This window comes from Carassius auratus, unplaced genomic scaffold, assembly GCF_003368295.1.
Source record: "Carassius auratus strain Wakin unplaced genomic scaffold, ASM336829v1 scaf_tig00036649, whole genome shotgun sequence".
Classification (NCBI taxonomy): domain Eukaryota; kingdom Metazoa; phylum Chordata; class Actinopteri; order Cypriniformes; family Cyprinidae; genus Carassius; species Carassius auratus.
The window spans coordinates 120,714-148,687 of record NW_020526325.1 but is presented as its reverse complement, the minus strand read 5'-3'; the positions used below and the strand labels follow the sequence as shown (position 1 = coordinate 148,687).

General features: G+C 37.2%; 1 protein-coding gene across 1 annotated transcript in view; it reads left to right on the top strand.

Moving 5' to 3' along the window:
* LOC113082673 (mannosyl-oligosaccharide 1,2-alpha-mannosidase IC-like) overlaps positions 1 to 27,974 on the top strand; it is a 106,102-nt gene that overhangs the window by 39,576 nt on the left and 38,552 nt on the right. The window contains exon 3 of the mRNA XM_026254213.1: positions 11,001 to 11,081. Coding sequence (XP_026109998.1) covers positions 11,001 to 11,081 — 81 coding nt within the window. The remainder of the gene's footprint in view (positions 1 to 11,000; positions 11,082 to 27,974) is intronic.

Here is a 27,974-nt window from a genome sequence, read left to right as displayed (position 1 = left end):
CAGTGAATCGGTAGGTTCTCCACCAAGTCAGATTTGAATAAGTGTTTATTAACTCAGAGTTTAAAGGCAGTTCTGAAGTGAAGCCCTAAAGCAGCTTCCAGCAAACCTTTGCAGCTTGTATCAGTTTTACAACACTAAAGTTTAACAACCAAACAATACTCTGATGACAGAGCCATGAGTAAATCACACCGCAGGCTTCAGGCCCCTGTGACAAATAAATGTGTGTTCAAAATCTCTCCTCACCTTTCAGACTTCAGTTTATTTCTTTATAGTACAATTAGTCTTCCAGATTGCAGTTTAATGAATTTCAATTTGATCTTGATGAAGTTGAATCTGATCCTCGGTTGTCTGTCGCACAGCAGAATCCTCTCGACGGCTGAAGTGTGAACAGACTATGGAATGTGGCTATCGCTGGTTTGTTTGCTCGTGAATTTAATTAATTCGTCATTACACGTCGACGCGCTGGATATTTTGTAGCAGATGTCATCAGATGCATCATAGGCTCCATTTACACTGAAAGGAATAGTTCAGACAACAATATACTCAGCCTCAGACCATCCAAGATGTAGATTAGTTTGTTTCTTCATCAGATTTGGATGAAGCATCAATGGATGCGCTGCAGTGAATGGGTGCCGTCAGAATGAGAGTCCAAACAGCTGATAAAAACAATCCACATCATTCAGACACTGTTAAATCCAGCTAAAATAAGAGTTAATAATCCATAATGACGCTTTAACCAGTGAAAAAGTGTCTGATTGGTCTGAATCTGGAGAGAAATCTGCACAGATCAAAACCAAAAAAATATATCTGGCTGGATTTTGATGTGCAATATACTGTAGATGTACTGACAACATCTAAAACAAGATTATGAATCTACAGTCAAAGAATAGTTAAATAAATTATGAATTTATCACAAAAAGCTAAAAGGGCAACTTAAAAAAAAAAGCTTGATGTAAAATCAAGAATAATAAAGAATATGTAGAAATAATTTATAAAAACTAATGAACAAAGATATGTAGGCCTTCAATGACAATTTTAAGAACATAATTGCAATACAAATATATTTTGAGTCACTAATACATACAAACTCTTAGCTTTAAATCTAACCATAATCATAAAAAAAAAATAACAGGATAATAAAACATGACAGACAGACAGACAGACAAGTGCACTTAGAAAAACTGATTGCAAAAACATAAAAATAAAATAAAAAAACGGTGTAACTGACAACTGAGTACACTAAAATCTAAATATAATATTTGTAAATAAGGATTTGTTCACTTGTATGTCTTTAAAGTTGCTCATATTTAAATAATTTAAGTGTTCAATGCTTTTGAATACATACATTTGTTATGTTTCAGTGTCTATGCAAACATCAATACATGTATGTATGGCAGGACAACACATTTAAATACATATGAATACTTGTTTATATATATTTACATTTAAAAAATATTTTTTAAGGTCCCTGATAATAAGCAAAAAATGTTCATGAAGTCAGTAACATTCAGATTAAATATCAGACATGAGCATTTCTCAAGGTCAGATGTGTCTCTTCATTCTCAGTTCAGATATTCTGTGTTTTTATGGTTTTAATGCACATTTCTCACCAGACTTGAGCCTTTCCGGTATCAATGTATTAATAATTCATGCCATAGTCAAAAAGGTGGTTCTGCTGGCTGGGAATAATTTCTTTTAATAAAGGCAATACATGATTGATGAAGGTGACCTGAAACTAAAAGATATAAATATACAAAATCATCTGGCCCACGCCTGTGTCCTCCTCGAAGCTCGACTGCAAGGTGAGGGAAAAATCGATATTAGAGAAAAGTGTAAATCATAAAAGTTGAGAGAGTTTGTGCTTGTGTGGATCTGAACGACACATTTGAGCATCTCTCTGAGGAAAACACACCAGAACTATTGATGACTCAACTAGCAGATGTATATTCAGAGTTTAGTCCCGTCAAATATATAGGATATATGTTAGTATCTAACGTTTACCAGGTACAACATTTGGAAAGATGCTGAAATGGACAATACGGATGTACTGACAAAATCTAAACTGTAAATATTATTATGTGCACTTTGACCATTTTTTAGATACATGAACATAACAATTTCATAGTAACAGACAGAAATATGTTGGACAATTTTAATAACAATATAGACCAAAACAAATTATACCTTTTAAACCAGTGTTCTGTCTGATCATTTCTTAAAAATATGTTTCATATTTATGCAATCACAATAATTTATTGCAAAAATGTATTACAACAACAACAACAACAAAAAAAACAATATGGCAACTGAATACATTAAAATATAAATATTAATGCCACGATTTTCATATTCATATAAGGATTTGTACATTTGTACATTGTCTTTTAGGCTCAAACATAAATAATTTAAATATTAGATGCTGTCAATACATAAATATTGTATGTTTCAATGTGGTAAAAATACTAATCATGAGATCATGTTGCATATTATTTACACAAAATTAATTAATACATTTTCTATTTATCCATCCATCCATCCATCATTGTATCATTCCATTCATCCGTTCCATCCATCCATCATTGTATCATTCCATTCATCCATCCATCTTTCTTTCGTTCCATCCATCCATCCATCCATCCATCATTGTATCATTCCATTCATCCATCCATCTTTCTTTCGTTCCATCCATCCATCCATCCATCCATCATTGTATCATTCCATTCATCCATCCATCATTCTTTCGTTCCATCCATCCATCATTATATAATTCCATTCATCCATCCATCTTTCTTTCGTTCCATCCATCCATCCATCCATCGTATCATTCCATTCATCCATCCATCATTCTTTCGTTCCATCCATCCATCATTATATAATTCCATTCATCCATCCATCTTTCTTTCGTTCCATCCATCCATCCATCCATCCATCATTGTATCATTCCATTCATCCATCCATCATTCTTTCGTTCCATCCATCCATCATTGTATCATTCCATTCATCCATCCATCTTTCTTTCGTTCCATCCATCCATCCATCCATCCATCCATCCATCATTGTATCATTCCATTCATTCATCCATCCATCATTCTTTCGTTCCATCCATCCATCCATCATTATATCATTCCATTCATCCATCCATCATTCTTTCGTTCCATCCATCCATCATTATATCATTCCATTCATCCAGCCATCTTTCTTTCGTTCCATCCATCCATCCATCCATCCATCCATCATTGTATCATTCCATTCATCCATCCATCATTATATAATTCCATTCATCCAGCCATCTTTCTTTCGTTCCATCCATCCATCCATCCATCCATCCATCATTGTATCATTCCATTCATCCATCCATCATTCTTTCATTCCATCCATCCATCCATCATTATATCATTCCATTCATCCATCCATCATTCTTTCGTTCCATCCATCCATCCATCATTGTATCATTCCATTCATCCATCCATCCATCCATCCATCATTCTTTCATTCCATCCATCCATCCATCAATATTACTTTAAAAATAGTTTTTTTTTCCATTGATTTTTTTCATTCTCAGTCCTTAATTGTATTGTAATTCATTCCCTTAAAAAAAAAAATCTTGTATGTTGCTCTTATTTCCTCATTTTCAGATGTATGTTTGTTTCTGGTCATTTGTAATGTGATTGGATTCAGAGCAGGTTGCTTTGTTTCAGGATTAGAGTTTCTGTGAAGGAAAGGAATGAAAGTGATGCCGCTGAACAAGCGCTCGGTCTCTGCTGTGCTCTGTTAAAATAAAAACCAAGTCCTGCACCATTTCTCCTGTTGACATGTTTTCTATTGAATGTGGAAGTAGGGCACACTCAGAAATATCAGACTCTAAGGGCTGAACGACTGCAGCGGGAAGCATAGAGTCACTGCTAGTAATGATTTTCTCTTGCACTCGCTGTTGTATTGATGGGTGAATGTAATGTAGAGAGAGAGAGAGAGAGATTGGCGAGGAGGATGATCGGCTGTAATTGGCTCTAATTACTCTGGTGGGTCTGTCTTAATTATCAACCTTGTCTTTTAATTTGCCAGGAAGCATTAAGTGTATGGGCTTGAAACCTATCCAGAAGACTGTCCAGACGAGATTTATTGTTCCTCACATTGTTTTGTCCAGGAACCAGAGCGACCATTGTTTTGGAAATGTTTATTTATATAGAAAAATAAAAGAATTAAACAAATATATATATATATATATATATATATATATATATATATATCTTTACCTATTGAGATAAGGCAAGCTAAAACTCTTAGCATTTTTAAATCTTGCCTTAAAACTCATTTTTTAGGGTAGCTTTTAATTAAACATTTTTTTTTTTTTTTTTTTGCTTATTGTATTATTTTATATAGTGTATTATTTGTTTTTGTTCATCGCTTTGAGATCTACAGTACATTTAAAGGCGCTATAGAAAATAAAGTTTATTATTATTATTTATAAGTGCTTGTGTGTGTGTTGTAAGCTTTATTTTAAGTGTAATAATTAAGTGCATTATTCTACTTCACACCTCTTCACTGTTTGATTTAGTTTGCACGGTTTCACTTTAAGAGCACTACACACTCAACAAGTTGAATTGTTCTTCTCAAAGTAGCCTCTTGATACCCTCAACATAATGGATCCATCTGTGTTCCAACTCTATCTAAATAAATGAGAGTCTCTGAAGATCTCCAGGCTGTCGGTGAGGAATGAGCTCCTTAAAGTGAAGGTGACCTGAAAGTGATGGGAATCAGCCTCCAAAGAACGACCAAATGAGAGCATCACTCATGCTGTCTGTGGCCAGATCTTCTAATGCTGGAGCCACTGAAGAGGTTGAACCCACATGAATGAAGACGCTCATTCATTTAAAGTGAACTGGTATTTCCAGTGACATGAAAGAGTGTGCATGATGTTCCCAGTGCTACAGTACAGGGATATTATAAAAAAGTTTGATATATGCATTGATGTTCACTCATGCTGTTCCTGCTACACTTACTGTAAATTGATTGCATGGACAAACATGGTTTTTAAGGTAAAGTCAAGGTTTTTTTTTTTTTTTTTTGGGAAAATGGTTCTTTAAAATATTCAAAATGATCTTCAAACTAAGAAAATAAAATGGTTCTTCGGGGAACCAAAAATGCATTATCTTCTACATCGCTATCGTTTCAGATGAACCCTTTTGGAACTTTTTTTTTTTTTTTTAGCCCTTAAAATTAATCTTTGATACTCAAAGTGACAAATTTAAACATTTTTCCCATGAAAATAGTTTCCTCATTCTTTAAAATGGATTGAATGTAACTCTACACCCTCTCCTCGTTTAATATATACTGATATGAATATGCAAATGAGGCCCCGCCTCCACATTTTGAGTACTATGTGCAATTAGAGTAAAAAGATGTATTTTAAATATCAGAATACATTTGCATAATTAAATGTTTATTTATTTACATGCATATTATTAAACAATAAATCCTATACTTTATTTTAATAGTACTTTTTGTATTTTGTATTTATTATATTCCGGACATCAAAATAAACTTTCATAATTAGTCAATATTACCTATGTATATTTATTTCTACCTCAAAGTCATGCATTGAAACAGTCTTGGAAATAAGAAATTATATTTTGTATTATTTGTCAGTTTGATCAAATAATGAGTTATGTGCCGAAGAAATAGTACCAACTGCGAGTTTCCTGCGAACAGACTTTCTCTTATACACAACAGATCCTCTCGTGGCTAATCATTTTAGCACATTATCTCTCTTCCAATCCAAACCAGGAAGCACATTGTGTAAATGTGTGCACAACAGCACTGCGTCTCTCAACCACCTGAACCGTTGTAGGAGCTTTCAGCGTGTTGTATTTTTAGCCACAGTAATTTTATTCGTTATCTGAGTGAACTCCATTTTTGTGCTACTAACAATAGCATCTCTACAGGAGTCTTCCTTGTGCACCGCTGCCAAAAGTGCAGGAATTAATATGCTAATTTGGAGCCATTAGTTTGACAGTGCAGCCATTACCCATGACCACACCGCAGCTCAGAGGTCCGGCGGTTACAATAACGCAACGCACCTGATTGAAACCACCCTGCTATTATGGAGCACAGAAGCGAATGGCAATGGGCAGGTTAAAGAAAAGTCTGGTGGATTATGTTCCCTCAGATTTTCCAACAAAAGCCTATAGCTGTGGAGAAAAAGGACAGAAAGAAAGAACATCTGCTGACTGTGCTCACTTTCAGGCCATCCAAGATTGGATAGATTTGGATCAGATTTGGAGAAATGTAGCTTTTCATGACTTGTTCACAAATGGATGCTCTGCAGTGAATGGGTGCCGTCAGAATGAGAGTCTGATAAAAACATCACAATAATCCACAGCACTCCAGTCCATCAGTTAACATCTGGAGAAGCTAAAAGCTGTATGTTTGTAAGAAACAAATCCAGATGTTTTTCAATTCTTACTTTTGCTTTCAGCTAAAATGTGAGACCATAATCCACTGAATCATTAATGTCCATAATGTTAACTGATGGACTGGAGTGCTGTGGATTATTGTGATGTTTTTATCAGACTCTCATTCTGACGGCACCCATTCACTGCAGAGCATCCATTTGTGAGAAAGTAATGCAATGCTACATTTCTCCAAATCTGATGAAGAAACGAACTCACCTGCATCTTGAATGGCTTGAGTACAACTTAAGCAAATTTGTATTTTTTGGTGAACTCTTTCTTAATTATTTAATTACTCTTTTATTTTATAAACACTGCTACATTACAGAATTTAGAGTGAGAACCATTCCGTATTTGTGGAAATACACTTGCATACACAAACATATTTGCCCACAAATACCTGCTTAAGTGTTGTAGCTTGGGATTTGTCTGATATCTTACAGGATAATCCTTTTAAAGCCTCTCTTAATTCATTGAGTTTAACGTGCTTTCCTCAAGCATGCTCTTTTTATTTTTGCCGGTGTGAATTGTTCAGCAGCTGAAATACTCTCTGTGTGAGTTGGGATTACTTTCATTTGGCTCACAGTCTTGTGTTTTCTGGATAGTCCTCCCTCTTTTGTCGCTCTGAAGCTGGCTGTGATAGATGTCTGCTGTCATTCTGCAGTGACACAAATGGAGCTGGAAGCCTCTTTAGATATCAGATGTGAGTGTGATTTAAGTGTGCTGTTGATCAGAGCATCACTGAATTGATTGAAGAGGTGATTAGCCTCTATGGTTCTCTGCTATAATTCTCTTATCTACTCCAGAGGTTTCTTCTTCCTGCCTGTAAGTGGCTGCAAGTCAATAAGGACTCTCGTCACCTCAACTCCTTGCAAACTCAAGTGATCGTAATTATGCTGACATATTTTATCCTCGTCCTTTAACTCCTCTTATCTTAATGGTCTCTATTGTAGGCCACTGCATTAAAAAAAAAGCTGTTTTTAAAAGTTTGAGTCTATGTAAACATGTATGAGGGTGATAGCATGAAGCTAAAATGTATATCATTGTTGCTGACTGTCGAAAGATTTTGACGAATAGAGCTGTAAGCAGACTTATGTAGTAGTTGGCTCCTCCCCTTTTGGCGAGTTGAAGCACTATTTGTTCATTTTTTTCATGTACACGATCGTAAACAAATCAGGCTTCAGAGTAAAGAGGAGTTTCCCCATAAGCGTGTTAAACGCAACACTTGATCCCTTATCTCAAGTTTACGAACTTTCATTAGACAAAAAAAAATGTAATCGTTTTTCTTTTGTGTCTATAAAATAATATTGTTTCCTATTTATGGGTTGAACTGTTCCTTTAAAAAATGTCAGCCTATCAGCTTATAGGCTAGTACCTTAAATCACTTTGATATGAGTGACTTTAAATCTAATCATTTTGAGATTTGATTTGCAATAGGAAAAACAATTCATAGTGGTCTTGCTCAATTGCTATTATTCACATGCTCTTCATAAATCAATAGCCTCCTTTGACTCACAGCAGCAGGAAACATTGTCTAAAAGTGCTTAATAACGGTCTGCCCTCTCAGTCCGGCTGCATGGATCCAGGAAATCACTCTTTGAGATGTCCGTGTACTTTAAAGCGGTTGTGCATTTTTATTATTGTTTTTTTTTCCAAAACAGTAATAGTTTAGTTGTGCTTGACTATATTTCTACACTCTTTCTGACTCTTAATATTTTGTGAAAGTTTAACAAAAATGTTGCCACATATTTAGGATTTTTGTTTAAATTGCATATAAATGTTCCATCTATTTGTGATGCATATTTGTCAGTAAGGTAAGAATGCAATAGTTCATTATGAACTATTTGAATTTATTGGATTTTGTGTAAATAATCATGTATTCAAAATGCATTTATTGAAATTGCTTAGAATCAGTTCATTGTGAAAACAAGTATTCAGCTGAAAAGTATGAACATGGTTAAAATATGTCTAGCTGAGGAACGAGCATTGTTCAATTAGTTAAAATGTTTGAGATGATACATATTAGTGGTCGACTGATATATTGCCAAGACCGATATATCGGCCGATATTTGGCATTTTTCAAATATCGGCATCAGGTTTTTCTGCTTTGCTGATGTGTTCGAGGCGGGACTTTTATTTTGAAGGCGCTGAGAACAGCATTCTCCCTCTTGTTTTCTGTCGTCGTTTACAGTTCTGTCTAATACGGAGAGAAGTCTGTCTAAAAATCCGATAGAATGGTTAAACAAAGGAATTAATGTATACAGAAAGTATTATAATGGTTGCTTTTATATTATTAGTAATAGAAAGTTAAACATTATAAAACTATCTGGTTTGCCGTTAGCGTTAAGCAAATAAGCATTTATATCATTTAAACAACTCTTTGAATGATTAATGAACATTAAATTTTTACAAACCTTGCAAACTTAGTTGAATCCAGCTGTGAGGTCTTAAATTAGCATTTTTATCCAGCATGATCTCTGTTCTCTCCGCTTTATGCATTTGTCCACTGTCATCAGGGCCGGCGCTAGCCATTTGGGTGCCCTAAGCACAAATACTTGTCGGTGACTTGCCGGTGATCAGCTATCAGCAGTGTTGGGAAAGTTACTTTAAAAAAGTAATTAGTTATAGTTACTCACTACTTGTTCCAAAAAGTAACTGAGTTAGTAACTGAATTACTCTATAATAAAAGTAACTAGTTACCAGGGAAAGTAACTATTTGCGTTACTGTAAAAAAAAAAAGAAAAAAAAAAGAAAAAAAAAGTTGCTATGTCGGAGAATTCTTTTTTTTTTTTTTTGCAGTTTTCACAAGTCAGTTGAAATGAGTAGAACAGACAGGTACATAACTTTCAATATTTATTGCACGTCAACAGACAGCAAGAGTTTTATCCTGCACTTCAAGTATTATCTTTGTAAGAAAGGTAGTTTTTGGCCACTAGCTTTGTAGATGCGTGTCACACATTGCATGTACACATTACATGCACGTTCTTGCATTTGACCACAATGAATTTGAAGTAGTGCTTATATCTTCACCTTGAAAATGCCAACTTTTCATAGGATTGCTCCTGACTCGCCATCTCTGCTGCGAATCTCTGTGTAGCTGTTGCGTGTGTGCGTGTGTGCGTGTGTGTGTGTTTGGCACCGCTGGCACAGCCGCGTTTGCCGGCATGTGTGTAAAAACGCTGGCTCTGATTGGCTACCATGAAACACATGACTCTGCCTTAGCCAATCACAACCCCTTATCTCGTCATTAACCCACCTGTTCACTCGCTGTGTGAGCCAGTGGTGCGTTCGGATTACATAGTTTATTAAATCAATGCATAGTAACGCACCGCATTTAACGTTCATTAACGTTAACGGCGTTGTAACGACGGGAAAAGTAATTAGTTAGATTACCGCGTTACTGAAAAAATAACGCTGTTCTTTTAAAACTAACATTTTTATTTAAAACATTGTCTTACCTGCAAGCGACGCGCAAGCATCATCCCGCTGTCTCTTCTTTTTTCTTTTTTCCGCCCCCGACTCTTGGTGCCTTTTCGAGGCCATGTCTGAGGTCGATGTCTGCCAAATTTGACATTGATTGAGGCATAATCGAACAGACCACTGGGAGGTGGGGAAGGGGGGGCACCAGAGGGAGACTGGCACAGAGATTCACCTTTTTCTCGACTAATTTGGTCTAGGCCTATATTACTTTTGTATTGCTTTTGTATATTAACATGCTTTTAGAAATATTTTATTTGTTATTTATACTAGTAGCCTATTGTGATGATCTCTTCACGACCCAGATTTTTTGGTGCCCCCCCCCCAAGCACTAGGTGCCCTACGCGCAGTGTGTGATGTGCGTGTGCGGAGCGCCGGCCCTGACTGTCATATTCATTTCATTTTCTCTATGTGCTGTATGTAAAATGAGTGTTACGCTGGCTTTATTTTAAAAAAATATGACTCCCAAAATACTTCTCAAAATACTGAGTGCTCTGTTGGTTACAGTGTTTACATAAAATTTAAATATTAATTAAAATAAAATATCGGCTTTATATTGGCTAACGGCCATCCCTGCTTTCCAAGATATCGGCATCAGCTGTCAAAAAACTATATCGGTCAACCACTAATACATATACAAACTTAGTTATTGTGTATACTTTCAGTTTATTACAGAAATCTTACATTTTTTTGTTATGCATGACTGACAAATATGCATCACACTACGTTTATTATGTTAAAACTGTGTAATCCCAATGGATGGACACTTTAAATGCAATTCAAATACATAAATATTTCATTAAGGTCCTAAATCTAGTGGAATGAACTGCCTTCTCTCAAAATAAATAAATATATAAATAAGGGGAATTTAATTACTCATAATGTGGTACCTTTAAGTTAAGATGTTAGATTTCATGTATTTATGTTTGTTTGTTTTTTCTCCTCTAATACAAGGTAAAAACAGCCATGACCCGGCTATATTACCATACAGCATGTTATCTACATTAATGAATGTCATTTGTAACATTGCTAAGGCACAAAGAGGAGTTTCTTAATGTTGTTTGTTTTCTGCAGAATGGAGAGGCGTCGCTGTTTGAGGTGAACATCCGTTACGTTGGCGGTCTTCTCTCTGCGTACTACTTGACGGGAGCTGAGGTAAGATTCAATCTCATCTGTTCTTCTCGCTTAACTTTGACTTGTTTAATGTAATTAGTTGGAACAGGAGTTCATGTTTAATCATAAGAGTTACAGTGAGATCACATGAAAGCCGAGGGCATCATATTAGAGTTGAAAATAAAGGCGACACTCAGAGTCGTGAGTCAGCCTAATGGATATTGATTTTCAGTCAGAATTAGTCAAAGAGGATGACAGATGCTCAGTGTTTTCAGAGCCCATCCGTCTGTGTTTATAGATCCATGTCAGATGTAGACACACATGCTACATAAAGTATACACATCAGATGAGTCGACTTGATGTTTCATTGAGCATTGAGATGCTCAATATGGATATAATTGTTTGATAGATGGGAGAATACTGTATAAGAAGAATACATTTGTAAAATATGACATTCGCCATCAATTTTAGACTGACCGATATTTATTTTGAGAACAGATACCGATTCTGATTATTTGTATGTTCAATAACCAATTTATTTATTTGTATATTTAATTAATTTCATTTCATTTCATCCTTATATCACAACAATAAAAACATAATTCTTAAATTAAAAACAACTGAAGCAGCAGCAAAACTACTAGAAAAGAGTCTAATGTTAAGAACATGAATAAATGTGAAATTTAAAAATAAAAATGTTTTTGTTGTTGCTATTTCACTTTGGATAAAAGCATCTGCTACTGTATATGCATAACGTCAAGGGAGATATTAAAATATCGGTAAAATATCGGTAAAACCAATTATTGGTTTGAGCCTCCTTCAGCTTTCTAATCATATAGTTATTATGAATATATAACTGAAATGTTTGCTGTCATAATTGAACCAATTTGACAGAATTTGAAGATTTATTCAAACATTATATACAGTAACTGAGACCTCAATAATAATAAAAAAAAAATTATCCACATATACAATGCATATAAATGGTACTAAAAAGGCTGTTATCTAGAATTTACATATTCCCACAAAAATTTTCTTCCTGTCACTTGTAGTAAAAACAAAGGCTGAATTAAATTGACTAAAGATGATTTTCAGTTGTTTTTTTTTATGATTTTGCACTATTCTTTTGGTAAATTGATATAATTGATTGTTACTTCAGCACATCAGAGAAGATTATTTCATATAGTATGACCAGACAGGGTGTATGTAATTTTTGTTTTTATTTAATATTAATATCACAATAAAAACACAGCATTTTTATAACAACTACAGCAGCAACAATAATATTAACAATAGGCAAAATAAATTGACAAAGTCTAATGTTTTAAAATAGAGTAATATAAAGTGAAATTAAAATTCATTAAAAATTAAAAACTCTGCTTTGGATAAAAGTGTTTGCTAAATGCATACATGTAAAATTGTCACCTTTGCATAAATCTAATCAAAAGTTGAAAATATCTGTAAAAGTATAGTTTAAACCGATTATCGGTTTAACTCAAGTAGCTTTGAGTTTTCTTCAGATTAATTTAATTGAGAAGGGATCTATTTTATTTCTTTTTCATGGCTTACATTTACGCTTTTTCAAATTTTGTGGTAACTTGACATATCTTTAGCATATCTGAGCAGATATCTGCTTCCGGCTCTTACTGTAGATGGAGTTTGTTGTCCACGTCTCTGATAAATCTCTCAGTAGTGCTCAGCAGTTTGCAGTGATGTATCCCTGCATTCATCTACGCTGGGAATCCATCATGCATGTGTGTTCTGGATGTAGATTTATCTCATCCGTGTCCTTCCCTGAGTTTCCGGGGGTTACGCCCCCCGCAGTTAAGGGTAGGTGATTGGAAAACCCACTTTTGTGAAATGGCTATGGTAGGGAGGCGTGTGTAAATATCGCCGACAGCATGAGGTAGGAGCTTTCAGGAAAACATCACAGGGCTCTGGCTGCAGCTAACAGCAGGATTTACAGCTGCAGAGCTCGATTTGTTCAAAGGAAGGAGTTGCTCTTGTTGAGATTCTCTCAGGAGGGGAAATAACAGTCACTATCGTATCGGTCATGGACATTAGTCTAAAACTCTCAATTCAGTCAGCCTGGGACTCCTGTAATAAAATACACACTCAAAAAATAATGTTTTATTATTATTATTCACTGATGCGTGTCCAAAGCTTGACTATTTTCTTAAGGTTGCATGATTTTTAATAGATCAGTAGCCGTTATTGATTTGTTGTGAGCTAAAGTTTAATTGTTCAAGCTCATTTAAGCCTGTGTTTACATTTAGATTTCCATTGCTGACATCTCACCCACACTTAAAACTTGGTTCTCCAGCAAAGACTGCAAGGTTGCATAAATTTCTAATTATGTTATTATCATCTTATTATTCAAAATATGACAAAACAAGGTTTAAAATACATTGGTATTGAGTTTAATTCCTTAATTCAATTATTACCCCATTACAATGACAATTTTTTATTTAAGAACATTTGTTCACATGATCTTGGACAAACTTTTTTATTGTTTTTTATTTATTTATTTATTTTAAAGTATGATGTCTAGACTTTGAAAAGTCATGGAAATTAAAATCTTAATGTCATTTATATATTTTGTCAAGCTCAAAAAAATTTTATAGAGTAGAAATTTGTAGGTAAAAATATTAATATAAAAAATAATTATGTTTGAATTTGAATTATTTGTAAATAAAATTCATTTTGATTTTGGGGCTAGATGTATTAGAATTTTATAATCCATTTATCGGTTCTTGACCATAACATGAACATAAAAATCGGCTTATCGGTATTAACCACAATTTTAAAATAATTGCTGCAGTAAAAAAAAAAAAAATGGGTGCAGAAGCTATTGACATCCATCTGACTCAAGTGAAAAATAAATTTTTCATTTAATTTAATTTTTAAAGGTCATTTTTTCCAAATGCCCTACTGGCAGACATTGTCATTATTAATAATAAAAACATGCATTTTATAATTTGTCTTAATTTCTAAATGCAATGTAAGTTGTGTGAATGAAATATCAGTGTAATGCTCATCCAAAGATTCAGTCTTCATATAAAGGTCTCTACATTATTGTTCATTACACACTCGGCTGCTCAGTAAAGGTGACCTAAATCATGTTTTCTTCATATGCATGTACTCAACATCAAGCGAGACTCATTTGAGGGCTCACATCATATATATCATGCATATATATGACAGTAAAAAACAGTGAATTTATGCAAAGTACTCAAAATCGACAGACTGGTCTGTAATTTTCCGCTCTGTAAACTGTTCCAACATGTCATGGCTACAGATAAATCTCTTTTTCCAATTATCAACAGAACATCAGTCAGCTGCATTGCCCTCTTTAGTTAATTATGAGACCGAAGGATATTACATTACCTCTGTACGTGAAAGCAATTGTGCTAATATACTGTAAGATCCTGCTGATATGCCATGTGACCCGAATGAAGTAAAACTGCCATCATTGTTCATAAGTTGCCTTGGCTTTATGCACATCTATGCATAACTGACCCAGAAGTGTAGAGCAGATTGTATTGTTATAATTAGCAAGTGCACAGAGCTGATGATTTACAGTACATGTGCTTGCATGCTAATGTCAGTGGCCGGTACAAAATGATATTTTCTTAATCAGTATCTTTGTCTGAAAACAACTTAACATCCTTAAAACAAGATAAACGTTCCCGGAAAACAAAATTAATGTTGCATAAGATTTGTTTATATTTAGGCAAATCGTTAATATTAGTTGTCGTGGACACAATTTGTGCCGATACTCCAAAGACTGGCTAAACAAAACTAATGGTGCATTCATGTCGCATCAAAAAGATTGTATTTATGGGTTACTGTAAATGCATGTGAGGTTGTAATCACCTTTGGGAAACTTAGTATTTTCTTTAAGAGTTTCCAAGTGAAAATATGTTGGACACAATGGATGCTGTGTTTTTATTAATGGTAAATCAGTTCAAATAAATAAAAAAAATAATGTATTTAAAAATAAATAAATAAATATAACTAAATGAAAAAAGTATTACACCTACAGTAAAACTATCTACATTGAGAAAAAAAGTTATTTCAAAGTTTAAAAGTAAATAGAAAATTTTGAGTATATTTCACAAGAAAATACAGTTTGTCTTTCTATTTAAAGTTCATGTTTAATTTAATGTTACAACTATTAATGGTAAGTCTGTATAAATGGTAAAACTGTTACATATTTTTTCACTTAAACTATCTACATAGTAGAAAATAATTTAGAAAAAACATTTGAAGAAAATACAATTTCAGTCTTTCTACTTTAAAATCGCAAACTTAATATTGCTTGCTATTTGTGTAACTATTTATGAAATTCTTAAATTAGGAAGTTGCATGTACTTAACACTGTAATGTTTTACAACTATGATACGTAAAATATATAGCGATTTAATTTAAAGCAGCTTCATAAATTGAATAAAAACTAAATCGAAAACACCTCTAATGCAGTTTCTTTATTCATCATTTTATCAACAAAAACTGTTGTTGAATCTTACAAAAGGTACAAATATAAATACTATAATGCACCGTAATGTGGCACCAGCTACATCTTTTCCTGATCTAGCTCTCTGACTTTAGCTCAAAAGCTCGGAAGTTTGTCCAATCCTTGTCTATGCAATTTATTTGAGCGACTGGATTATTAAAGCCTGTCCAATCTGCACCTGCAGTATCTTGAAATATTCTGCATATAACCATTAAGGCAGTTACGTCAAAAGCCCACAGCCTATTTCTCTGAGGAATTGCCTGTCTTTGAATTGCCGGAAGATCAAATCACTGCAGACGGAAGGGTATTAGCAATCGACTCTTTGTCATTCCTTCACCTCTGTCAGCCTGCGGGATCCGTCTTTACATAAATGTTTTATCAGTCGAGCTACAGAGATCAAATCAAACCTTTCAGGACACAAGGATGACCTGAATAAACATCATGCACCGTTCTTCTCGGTGCTGCATTATTGATACAGTCATTAAATTCACAAGACTTGTTCAATTTAGCGTTGTCTTTCTTTCCCGCTGCTTTATTTACATTTCCCAGCTGTTAGAAACACATGACAACCTGTATTTGTTTTCAACCTCCTACCACTGTAATCTAGAAATCCTGCAAGAATGCATTTTTATTAAAAAAAAAAAACTGAATTTTTCATGCATGCACTTTTGTGCAGTATATTTTCTATTTCACCTTAGTTTTTTTTATTATATTTTGCAAAATCACTTTTTTGCAAAAAAAAAAAGGAAGGAAGGAAGGAGATCGACCCAAAGAAACGGTTATGTGTTCAGACTGAGCTCAATTTAATGTGTTGATGCATGTGTGATGCGCTGTCATATTCAGACTGTTCTGAGGAAAAATGGCTGCTAACAAGATCCCTGACTCCTGAGTTTTTCCTAGCTGTTAAAAATTGACAGAAAATTAACTCATTGCTCTCTGAGAGGCTGTTATTGTAGTTAGTTAATTTACACAACATTTCAAAGAGTCAATGATTCAGTGACTCATTCAGAGTCAATTGTTTCCTTTCTAAATGAATCAGCTGTTTGAATGAATCAACTGAATGAATGAATCAATGACTCATTAAAACAGTAAATTGTCACCACTTACCGGAGATTTTAGTTTTATATTTATTAGTTTATAACGTAATCTTCACATCTGCATCTCTGGTTTCAACATAATTTGTTCCTCAGACGTTCCTCTTTAAAAAAAAAAAGTATTATATTTATGCAAAGTGACCCACGTTTGGTTTTTGAACACTAATAAATGTGTACAATTAAATTTACTACAGGAGCCATAATGAAATTAGCACTTTTGGGTGAACTGTTTCTTAAGTTATGAGATGTTATATTGTGTTGTGTTGTAATCACAGCTAATGGGTGATTACACTGGAAGGATGCAAATCATCTCGGTTACGTATGTAACCTTGGTTCCCTGAATAGGGAACGAGATGCTGCGGTGACGTCACCACGTATGGGAACACCTCCGGTGTGACGAATGTCTGAAGCCCTATACCATCCCGCCAATCCTATTGGCCAAATGGCGCATAGCACCACCCTACGCATGCGCACGCATGATATACCTGGGTGCAGCGCGCCATTTCGCTCAGATTTCATGACTGAAGATGAAGAAGTTATCAAGGTACGGAACGGCCAGAACCGCAGCATCTCGTTCCCTATTCAGGGAACCAAGGTTACATACGTAACCGAGATGTTCCCTATCATAGGTCACTTCGATGCTGCGGTGACGTCACCACGTATGGGAACGATATACCAAAACGCCTGACGTACCTGATAACTGAGATCCGAGGAAGCATCTGCTCAAGCGGAGAGAACCCGGGAGCCAGGAGCCATCCTCACATCCAGACTGTAGGACTTGATAAAAGTGCTCGGTGAGGACCATCCTGCCGCAGCACAGATATCATCCATAGAAGATCCACTGAGAAAAGCTTGAGAAGAAGCCACAGCTCAAGTGGAATGAGCCTTAATTCCTAAGGGCGAAGCGAGTTCGCGCGCCTCATAGGCCAAAGAAATTGCCTCCACCAGCCAATGGGACATGCGCTGCTTTGTAACCGCATGGCCCTTACTTTTATGTCCAAGACAGACAAACAGCTGGTCAGATTCACGCCAAGGGGCTGTACGATCCACATAAGTCTTTAAAGCTCTCACAGGGCAAAGACTTAGATCTTCTGATCCAGCCTCAGCAGGTGAAAAAGCTTCCAGGAACACTTGCTGAAAGCGAAGAGGTTAGATGCGACCTTAGGAACATAGTTAGGCCTGGGCCGCAGCAGCACCTTCACAGAGCCCGGTGCAAATTCCATGCATGAGGGTGAAACAGAAAGAGCCTGTAAATCCCCAACTCTCTTGAGGGAGGATAAAGCCATGAGAAGAAGTGTCTTCAGAGTCAAGAATTTATCCGATACGGTCTCCAAGGGCTCAAACGGATACCCTGATAAACCTAGCAACACAATGGATAAACCCCATGAAGGAACTCGCACAGGGCGGAAAGGCCTCAGCCGTCGCGCACGCTGTACGAAACGAGAAACTAGTGGATGACGCCTCATAGAGGCACCGCCTATGTATTCGTGGTAAGCCGAAATGGCTGCCACGTAAACCTTAAAAGTGGCTGGTGTTACGCCATCCGAAAAACAATCCTGGAGGAACTCCAGCACTGAAGCCACTGGGCAGTAAACTGGATCCACATTACGATTGCCACACCAGGCTGTAATCAGTCTCCACTTGAAAGCATATAAGCGTCTCGTAGAAGCTGCTCTAGAATTCAATATAGTCTCAGTGGTTTCAACAGAAAGACCGGGACATACTAATGCACTCCGCTCAGTGGCCACGCCCACAGTTTCCACAGATCCGGCCTCGGGTGCCAAATCAGCCCCTGTGCTTGTGATAATAAATCCTGTCTGAGGGGAATCTCCAAGGAGAGCCCGCTAGCAGACTGATCAGATCCGCAAACCACGGCTGCGTGTGCCATCGCGGAGCCACCAGCAGCAGCTGTTCCACTCTGTCCCGCCGTATTCTGCATAATACCGCTGGGATCAAACGAATCGGAGGAAAAGCATACAGACTGGTCCTGGGCCAGCTGTGAGCTAATGCATCCACGCCCAGGGGCGATGAGGGGCATAGGGAGAACCATAGCGGGCAATGCGTAGTCATGTTTGACGCGAATAAATCCACTTTCGCTTGCCGAATATCCGCCATAAAAGATTCACCGTCTGGAGGTGTAATCTCCATTCTCCCTGTTCCAGAGCCTGTCTGGATAGCATATCTGCTCCGAAGTTCAAACGTCCGGGGACATGAACAACTCGGATCGACAGAAATTTTCTCTGAGACCAGAGAAGAACATGTCTCGCCAGCCTGCACAGGGGGCGAGAGCGTAATCCTTCCTAATGATTCAGGTATGAGACAAACGCTGTGTTGTCTGATCTGAGCAGCACAAGACGGCCGATCAGCAGATTCGCGAATTACTGGAGAGCCAGAAAACTGCCAGTAAGTCCAACCGGTTTATATACCAACTGCGTTGTGCAGCTGTCCACACTCCATGGGCTGGTAGCCCTTGACAAACAGCTCCCCAACCGGTCAAAGACGCATCCGTCGTGACGGTCTCTGGGAAAGCTCAAATCCCCAGCCGAACTCCGGTAGGAGAAACTCGGTTGGCATCCATAGCTTTAATGACATCACACAACTCCGTGTCACCGAAATCGTCGGATGCGGAAGACAACGGGGTGAAATATTTCGTCTTCCGCCCACTTTTCCACTGAAAAGGGCGCATGTGAAGTAACCCCAGACAAATTACGGGGAATGCCGCTGCCAATCGTCCAAGTGGTTAACAGACGGACGCCCTGGAGCCGCAACGGGGCCAGAGCTACATCCATGCATTGAGAAGTACGGGGTCTACGACTTCTATAGCCCCTTTGCTCAGCAGAGTTGACATCTCCTGTCACAACACTGCTATTACCATCAGTCTACCACCGTGGAAAGAATTCAGCGGAAAGAGGCGGGCCTCTAAAAAACGAATTGGTGTATCCGTGACAATTGTGCGTAACACCCATTGAGAAATGCCGGGCAAGCGTTCCACGCGACCCAAAACGATACTAGCAGTCTCAAATTTCCGCTTTCTGCAACGCTGTCATACACATAATGTCCGTGCATGGAAAAGCCTGTGGCATTCGTGCACAGGGGAAGTGTATGCATAAGAGCTATTGCGTCCCGTTGTGTATAATCCTGAACGTGTCCACGGCAGGAATTAGACCAACGAATTGAACATCAGGCTCTGCCGCTAACTAAAACGGCGGCTGTGCGAGCCGTCATAAACGGGTCGTCTGTGTAAGACCCTTGAATCGCCCCTCAAGATCTGAAAGCTGGATTGCGCAGTGTCTGAGGGATTATTATTTATTATTTACGCCTGGCGTCACAGCCCGATCCAATGCTGCTCGAAGCGCTGTTTGCTGCACAGTCAATGTTAGAGCGTAGGGACTGCAGTGAGAGTGTTGGATGCGCATTAGCGGTCCAACAGCACTCTATAGTGGAGGGCACAGTCCCTGGCGAACATGAAGTAAAGCGCATGCGTAAACTTGCTGCGTTTCGTTGTGTATAATCCTGAAGCATATCCACGGCAGGATTTAATTCACCAAGATAAAAATCGGGCCACGTCGCCATGCGAGAACGTGGCGGCTGTATGAGCAGTCATAAACTGGCCATCTCTGCCAGCCTTTTGTGCCGTCCCTCAAACTCTGAAGGCTGGATTGTGCAGAGTGTCTGAGGGGGCGCTCAAATGATAGCTCAATCCAATGATGCTCGAGGTGGCTTTGCTGCGAGACAGTCAATGTTAGAGCGTGGGGACTGCAGTGAGAGGGTTGGATGTGCATTAGCAGTCCAACAGCACTCTCTAGTGGAGGGCACAGACCCTGGCAAACATAGAAGGAAAGCGCAAGCGTCAAACTCGCCGCGTTTCGTTGTGTATAATCCTGAAGCGTGTTCACGGCAGGATTTAATCCAACAAGATAACATTAGGCCACGCCGCTAGCGAGAACGCGGCAGCTGTGTGAGCCGTCATAACTGGCCATATTCGCCAGTCTCTCGTGGCGTCCCTCAGACTCTGAAGGCTGGATTGTGCAGAGTGTCTGAGGGGGCGCTCAAATGATAGCTCAATCCAATGATGCTCGAGGTGCCTTTGCTGCGAGACAGTCAATGTTAGAGCGTGGGGACTGCAGTGAAAGGGTTGGATGTGCAATAGCAGTCCAACAGCACTCTCTAGTGGAGGGCACAGACCCTGGCAAACATGAAGTAAAGCGCATGCGTCAAACTCGCTGCGTTTCGTTGTGTATAATCCTGAAGCGTGTTCACGGCAGGATTTAATCCAACAAGAAAACATTAGGCCACGCCGCTAGCGAGAACGCGGCAGCTGTGTGAGCCGTCATAAACTGGCCATATTTGCCAGCCTCTTGTGGCGTCCCTCAGACTCTGAAGGCTGAATAGTGCAGAGTGTCTGAGGGGGCGCTCAAATAACAGCTCAGTTCAGTGACGCTCGAAGTGCTTGTGCTGCGAGACAGTCAATGTTAGAGCGTGGGGACTGCAGTGAGAGGGTTGGATGTGCATTAGCAGTCCAACAGCACTCTTCAGTGGAGGGCACAGACCCCGGCAAACATAGAAGGAAATGCATGCGTCAAACTCGCTGTGTTTCGTTGTGTATAATCCTGAAGCGTGTCCACGGCAGGATTTAATCCAACAAGATAAACATAGGGCCACGCCGCTAGCGAGAACGCGGCAGCTGTGTGAGCCGTCATAAACTGGCCAAATTCGCCAGTCTTTTGTGCCGTCCCTCAAACTCTGAAGACTGAATTGTGCAGTGTCTGAGGGGCGCTCAAATAACAGCTCAGTTCAGTGACGCTCGAAGTGCTTGTGCTGCGAGACGGTCAATGTTAGAGTGTGGGGAAAGAACGAGAGGCTTCTCGTAAAGAACCGTAATAAGAGAATAAAATTTGCCGAAAAAGACACGACTCGATACGTCTAGACGAGACTAGGTCGCGGCGGAGTTTGGCGCGATCCGTTCGGCTAGAGAGGTAGTCAAACGGCATCGCTATATAATAGCAGTCCGCCATGTCACTAATCGTGGCAAAAACCCGCGCCGTTCGTGATATGCGCTGATAAGGCTGCTTCCAGGACCTCGAAACCTCTTGGTGGAGGTCCGTGAGAAGGGTAATTTATCCACCGCGCGGATAGCCACATAATAGCACACTGAGGAAGGGGAAGCGCGTTTCTCCTGTCCGCTCGGAGGGAGAGAACCGCTTATGCCGGTCAGAGCCTACTCTGAGTAGAAGCTGCGGTTAGACAACATAGTATAAAAGCAAAACTGCTCTGATTAACGCGCTCGAGTAGGGGAGAGCGAGCAAGTGGAAACTCCAGTGCATCACTGTACTCATAGTCAAGCCGCACATATCGCCCCTAACCAACACCTCGTGCGGGGCCTCGGCGACCGCAGAAGCGAACGGTGGGGGTTAGACGCGAGGCGACTGAAGAAATAGACTCCAGAGCGCGGATACTTTTCTTATTTTACCATAGCCGTAGGCTATCACAGAGAGAACATGAGAGAGGCTGCAAACGAATCTCTCATGAGTGCCTCCCTGTGATAAACCCATATACGGCTCTTACCTTTCGTTGACTCATCGCGTCCGCGAAAGAGGAGTTAACACTGCTCGAAGAAAATCGCTGGAGAACGCGAGATGATAGGGCACAGATGATTCGCTATTCCTGAAGGAATGAAATCTGAGCGAAATGGCGCGCTGCACCCAGGTATATCATGCGTGCGCATGCGTAGGGTGGTGCTATGCGCCATTTGGCCAATAGGATTGGCGGGATGGTATAGGGCTTCAGACATTCGTCACACCGGAGGTGTTCCCATACGTGGTGACGTCACCGCAGCATCGAAGTGACCTATGATAGGGAAATAAAGGCATATAAAAAGCCAAAAGCATTCCAGATTGGAGCTCTGTTACCCATCTCTCATTATTACAAAGACGGTCATATAATATTCGATCGCCTCTGCAGAAAATGCTGTTTATGGGATAAAGGCCATTGCTTTAAACAATGAGAGCGCTATCGATCCCAGAAGCCTGCGCTCGCAATCAATGCTTTCCCAGAAAGTTGAGCCTTCCTTCCGCAGAAGCCAGATTGATGTTGATTTGTGGGTCCAGGCCGAAGGCGAGGTGCTCGGTCACCACTGACCGTAAAATTCACGACATCCTCGGGACCGAGGTTCAAGAGCTGTGCTCCCCACAGCAGGTGCAGAGGCAACAGATGCTCAAATGTTGCTCGTTTTGATCCTATCTTGTTTTCATCTGAATTCGTCAGGCAGAGAGAGCAGCGTCAAACAAGCTTTTCTTTATTTAGAAGCACAGAAGATAAACTTCATGCCGACTAGGGACAATCATAGCCACAGCAGAACTTTAGTGCATCTCTGATCATGTTCAACACACAGCTGTGATTCGTTACTGAATGAATCAGCAGTCTTTTAATGAATCGAGTGAGTCAGTGATTCAGTGATTCAGTGACTAATTCAGAGTCAGTTGCTTACCAAATAAATCAAATTTTTTAATGAATTGGTTGAATGAATGATTCAGTGACAGTTTTAGTTTTATATTTAGAATATTTGATAAAAAAAAAAAAAGATTTCTATTTCATATTTTTTTTACAATTAATACCCATTTATTTATTTATGCGACATTGAATCAAAAAATATATTTTAAAGCTACTTCATGTTTTAATGTAATGTCTACTCTGTACATTTAAATGATAATAATAACTTTAAATTATCTTTTGGGGAGGGGGGTAATTTTTAGCTAAAATTGATGTTTATATAATGTACTGTAATTAATTAGTTTAAAATAAATTGAATTTTTTTGCAATTTTTTGACATTGTGCAAATATAGTAACCTTTATTTAAGAGCACGTTTTCAAATAAAAACAGCCCTTAAAAAAAATAAAAAAAGTTTTATAAAAATGGAAAGTCATAAAATTATTTTGTATCTTAAATGGTATGAGAAAAGACATTTCAAGAGGTCTTACATTAAGAAAGGAAAAACAGAAATAGTGATATAGCTTTGTTTTTTATTAAACTTCAAAAGGCAACTATGTCTTTACAGTAGCAATCTTAAAAAACATTGTGTATTGCATATTAAACTAAAACGTTCCCCAAACGTGCATCTAATGGTCATCACAGATTCATATTTTCTTGTCTCCCATTTCGTCTTAATGTTGTCCCTTAAGGATCCTGCATGAACTACAGCTGAAATTTCTCTCTCGTTTTTAATAATCTAATTTAGTGTGTGTGTGTTTTCGTACATGAATCTGCGACGACTATTAATTAAGCATGTAAAAGCATTGCATTAATAGTGGGAGAGGTTACAATGCCAGGACGCCGCAATCAATGAAATGCTAAATAATGAATAATATTGCACATCCCTTGAAATGACATTTAATTACTTGCATCTTGCCTTTTCACTCTAAACATGTCTGTTTTTGGCAGATGAATTAGTGAATTATTATCTACACTTTTAGCATTACATTTTTTAATTCTATTTATAATTTTTTTGGTATGTGCATTCAACAGCTGTATAACCGGTAAGATTAAACCAAGTTGGTGTAGCATCATTAGCTAATGGTTTGTCCTTTGAGTGTAATGCATGGTTATGATGTGTTTTATGGTTGTGTTGGGTATTGGGGTTTGCAGTGAGGACGTCCCTCATGGAGCTTTAATGCTCTCAGATCGACAGGCCTTAATAAATAGACGGCATCTGTGCTGGGACAATTAAACCCAGCCTGGTGATCTGTGCATCCTACTGTTGTTTAGATGCGTTGATGCCTTGTGAGATCGGCAGGGTGAAATTAAATGTATGTGTTTGGTTAAATATAGTGGTTCTTTAATCAGCTGATGGGGTATTTAAGTGGATTTATGCAATGCTGTTGCTGTAATTTTAGTATGACCTATATGCTGTTTTAGAATTTATTGATCGTTTGAATTATTTTTTATATATATTTAAAATTTTCATTTGAATTGTAATTTAGGTATAGCAATTTTATGATGTGCTATGATGTTGGTTTTTATATTTCCATTTGCATTCATTTCAGTTTTTATTTCAGTGTTAATAATTCGAGTACTTCAGTTATTTCAGTTAATTTCAGTTTCCAAAGCATAATTTCACATTTTCGTTACATTATTTACATTTTTTAATTTCCATCTAATATTAATATTTAGTTTTATTTTAGCTTTATTTCAATTAATGAAAAAGATTTTTTTTTCACAAGTTTTAATTTTAGTTAATAAAAACAACACTGGATGTTAAGTGAAAAATATTATTAAATTCTTTTTTTATATATTTATCCTCCAAATTCTAATTTTAGCAACTTTTGTTATATAGTATTTAAGCATTTATTTATGCATTTATTTATATATATTTATTTATTTATTAATGCAATATTTTAAATTAAATTTAAATTTAATTTTAAAAAATGTAATTAAATTAAATTGTCATTTTTTTTATTTTAAGTTTTCTATCTAATATATATATATATATATATATATATATATATATATATATATATATATATATATATATATATATATATATATATATAATTAGCTTTATTTATATTAGCTTTATTTTAGTCAATGGAAATGATTTTATTTACTTTGTGTGTGATAATATAAATTGTTTTACTTTTATACAAAAATTAAGAAAATTAATCCTCCAAATTCTAATTTCTAGCAATATTATTAATATAAAATGTAAGCATTTATTTATCATTGTAGTATTTGTGGTACTTTTGATGCATTAATGCTATATATTTTGTTTTGTTTGTGCACATTTCAGTCAACATTACTGATATGTGTTTTGAGATTCCATACATTGTGTTAACATTTAATGTTAAATAAAAAATAAAAATAAAGTCCTATATTCATCCATTCCAAATGGTGCACTGGATGTGCATTTTCACTTAAGGATGCAGACATGTATTTCACACTCTTTGTGCATGTCTTAAAGGTGTCTTTTGCAGAATTTGCACCAACAAGTGGCATCTGATCTTTGAGTTAGGAACAGAGTCTCTCTCGGTGACTGCTGGATTTTGTCGCTGGAGGGAAGTCGACTTCACGTTCGTAAAGGTTAAATATGTGGAAGGGAGCTATGGGTTTAGCAGCAGTCCCATGAGACAGTTGCTTTGCTCTTTTGAGGCTGATCACAGAAGGAAACTCCCTCCTCGCTGCATCTCGTGTTGTTTTTAAGCTCTTGTCTGTAGCTTCATCATTGGAGGATTTCTCAAGGATCACAGAAACTGTAATTGAATGAGATCAACTTCTACAGCACCATTTTTTCCTGTAGTTAAAGTGAGCTGGCTTTGATGTGCCGAGTCCCGCAGGGGATGGAAAACCGGTGTTGTCTTCGATCATATAAATCAATGGGCCTCCAACAGCTGTGTGTGATTCCTTTCAGAAGTAATATTGCACTTTCTTTCTTTCTTTCCTACCTCCTGGGCAACAGCCGAGAAATATTAAGCTGCTTGTGGCCTTAGCCGTCTGTTTCGTAACTTTGCACATGCTTTATTTCTTCTGTCTCATCATATAATGATCTGTGGAAACGTTTCAGGTGGAGGTTATGCATGCATTCACATTATTTCTTTTTTTTTTTGGTTCATATGATTTTTTATTTTTTTTTATAGAGTAAATTGTTCAATTATTAATCAAAAATTTGCATAATTTGTGCAACAATATCAGAACAAATTTGTGCATTTGTAAAACCATTCTTACATCGATTCTTCACATGCACCTTGCTTGAAAACGAATGAATAAATGTCTTTACGAAGCCCTGTTATTGGTAAATCCCTGGTGATTTCTAATGCATCTTTAAAGGAATAGTTCACCCTAAAATTATAATTTGCTGAAAAGTTTATTTATTAATCAGATTGAGAAATTTAGCATTGCATCACTTGAACTGCAGTGAATGGGTGCCGTCAGAATGAGAGTCTGATAAAAGCATCACAATAATCCACAGCACTCCAGTCCATCAGTGACATCTGGAGAAGACAAAAGCTGCATGTTCGTGAATAATTATTATTTTTCTTATATAATAGTGCATGTTTTCTGAACAAGATTGATGCAAATGCTAAGACATTTCTATAGCTCCTCCAAACAGATCATATTGGTTTAATTTGATTGTAATCGTTGCTAAACATTTGCCAACATGCAAATAGCAACTTTCCACAGCCTTCATCACCAACTGGATGTTAATTGTTGAAATGCATGCATCGTTTTGGGTCAAGGAGAAAGGGCTGAAACGCTGTCAGAAGATTTGTTTAGTTTGGCGAATGCTGTTGACTGCAGTGCATGACTCTTCTGTTACTATGGCAACCCAGAAATAAGAGGCTGAGATGGGAAACGAGCCGAACAAAAGGACCGTGACACATTTGTTGTGATGTCCCTCGTGGCTCCAAATCACTCAATACCTCTAATGCACAGTTCCACAGGGTCTAGATTTAGATTTGCTGCATCAAATCTGATTCCACACGATAAGAGAAGATGAGAAAAAATACCTAGCATTTTAAAGCAATTTTTAAATGTTTTAATGAGGTTTCTTCTGCTCACCAAGGTTGTATTTATTTGATAAAAAATACAGTAAAAACAGTAAAAATGCAGAATATTATTACCATTCCAAATAACAGTTTTCTGTGTGAATCTCTGTTAAACTGTAATTTATTTTAGTGATGCGCTGCTGAATTTTCAGCATCATTACTCCAGTCTTCAGTGTCACATGATCTTCAGAAATCATATGCCTTCATATTTTCTTGGAAACTGTGATACTACCTTTAGAGAGTAATACTTTTATTCATCAATGATGCATTAAAAGTGACAGTACAGACGTTTATAAAGATTTCTATTTCAATTAAATACTGTTCTTTTGAACTTTCTATTCGTCAAAGAATCCTTTAAAAATGTTTCCAGCAAAAACAGTTTTTAATGTTCATAATAAGAACGTGCACCAATAATTGAACAACAAAAAAGCATATAAAAATGATTTCTGAAGATCATGTGACAGTGGAGACTGGAGTAATGATGCTGAAAATACAAGCGCATCAAAAAAAAAGAAAACAATTATTTGAAATTGTAATAATACTTCACAATTGTTGTGTTTATATTTTTGATCAAGTAAATGCAGCCTTGTTGAGCAGAAGAGACTTTTAAAACATTTACAAATCCAAACTTGTGAAGAAAACTGTATACATAACAAAATTAAGGTTAATATTTTTGCCGCAAATAACTATTGCAATGAATTTATATGTGTGTGAGATTACATTTGAGGGCCCTTGTTTAAATCTTAGTTGTTTGTGTTGTTGATGAAGATGGAAGTGAATGAAAACTAA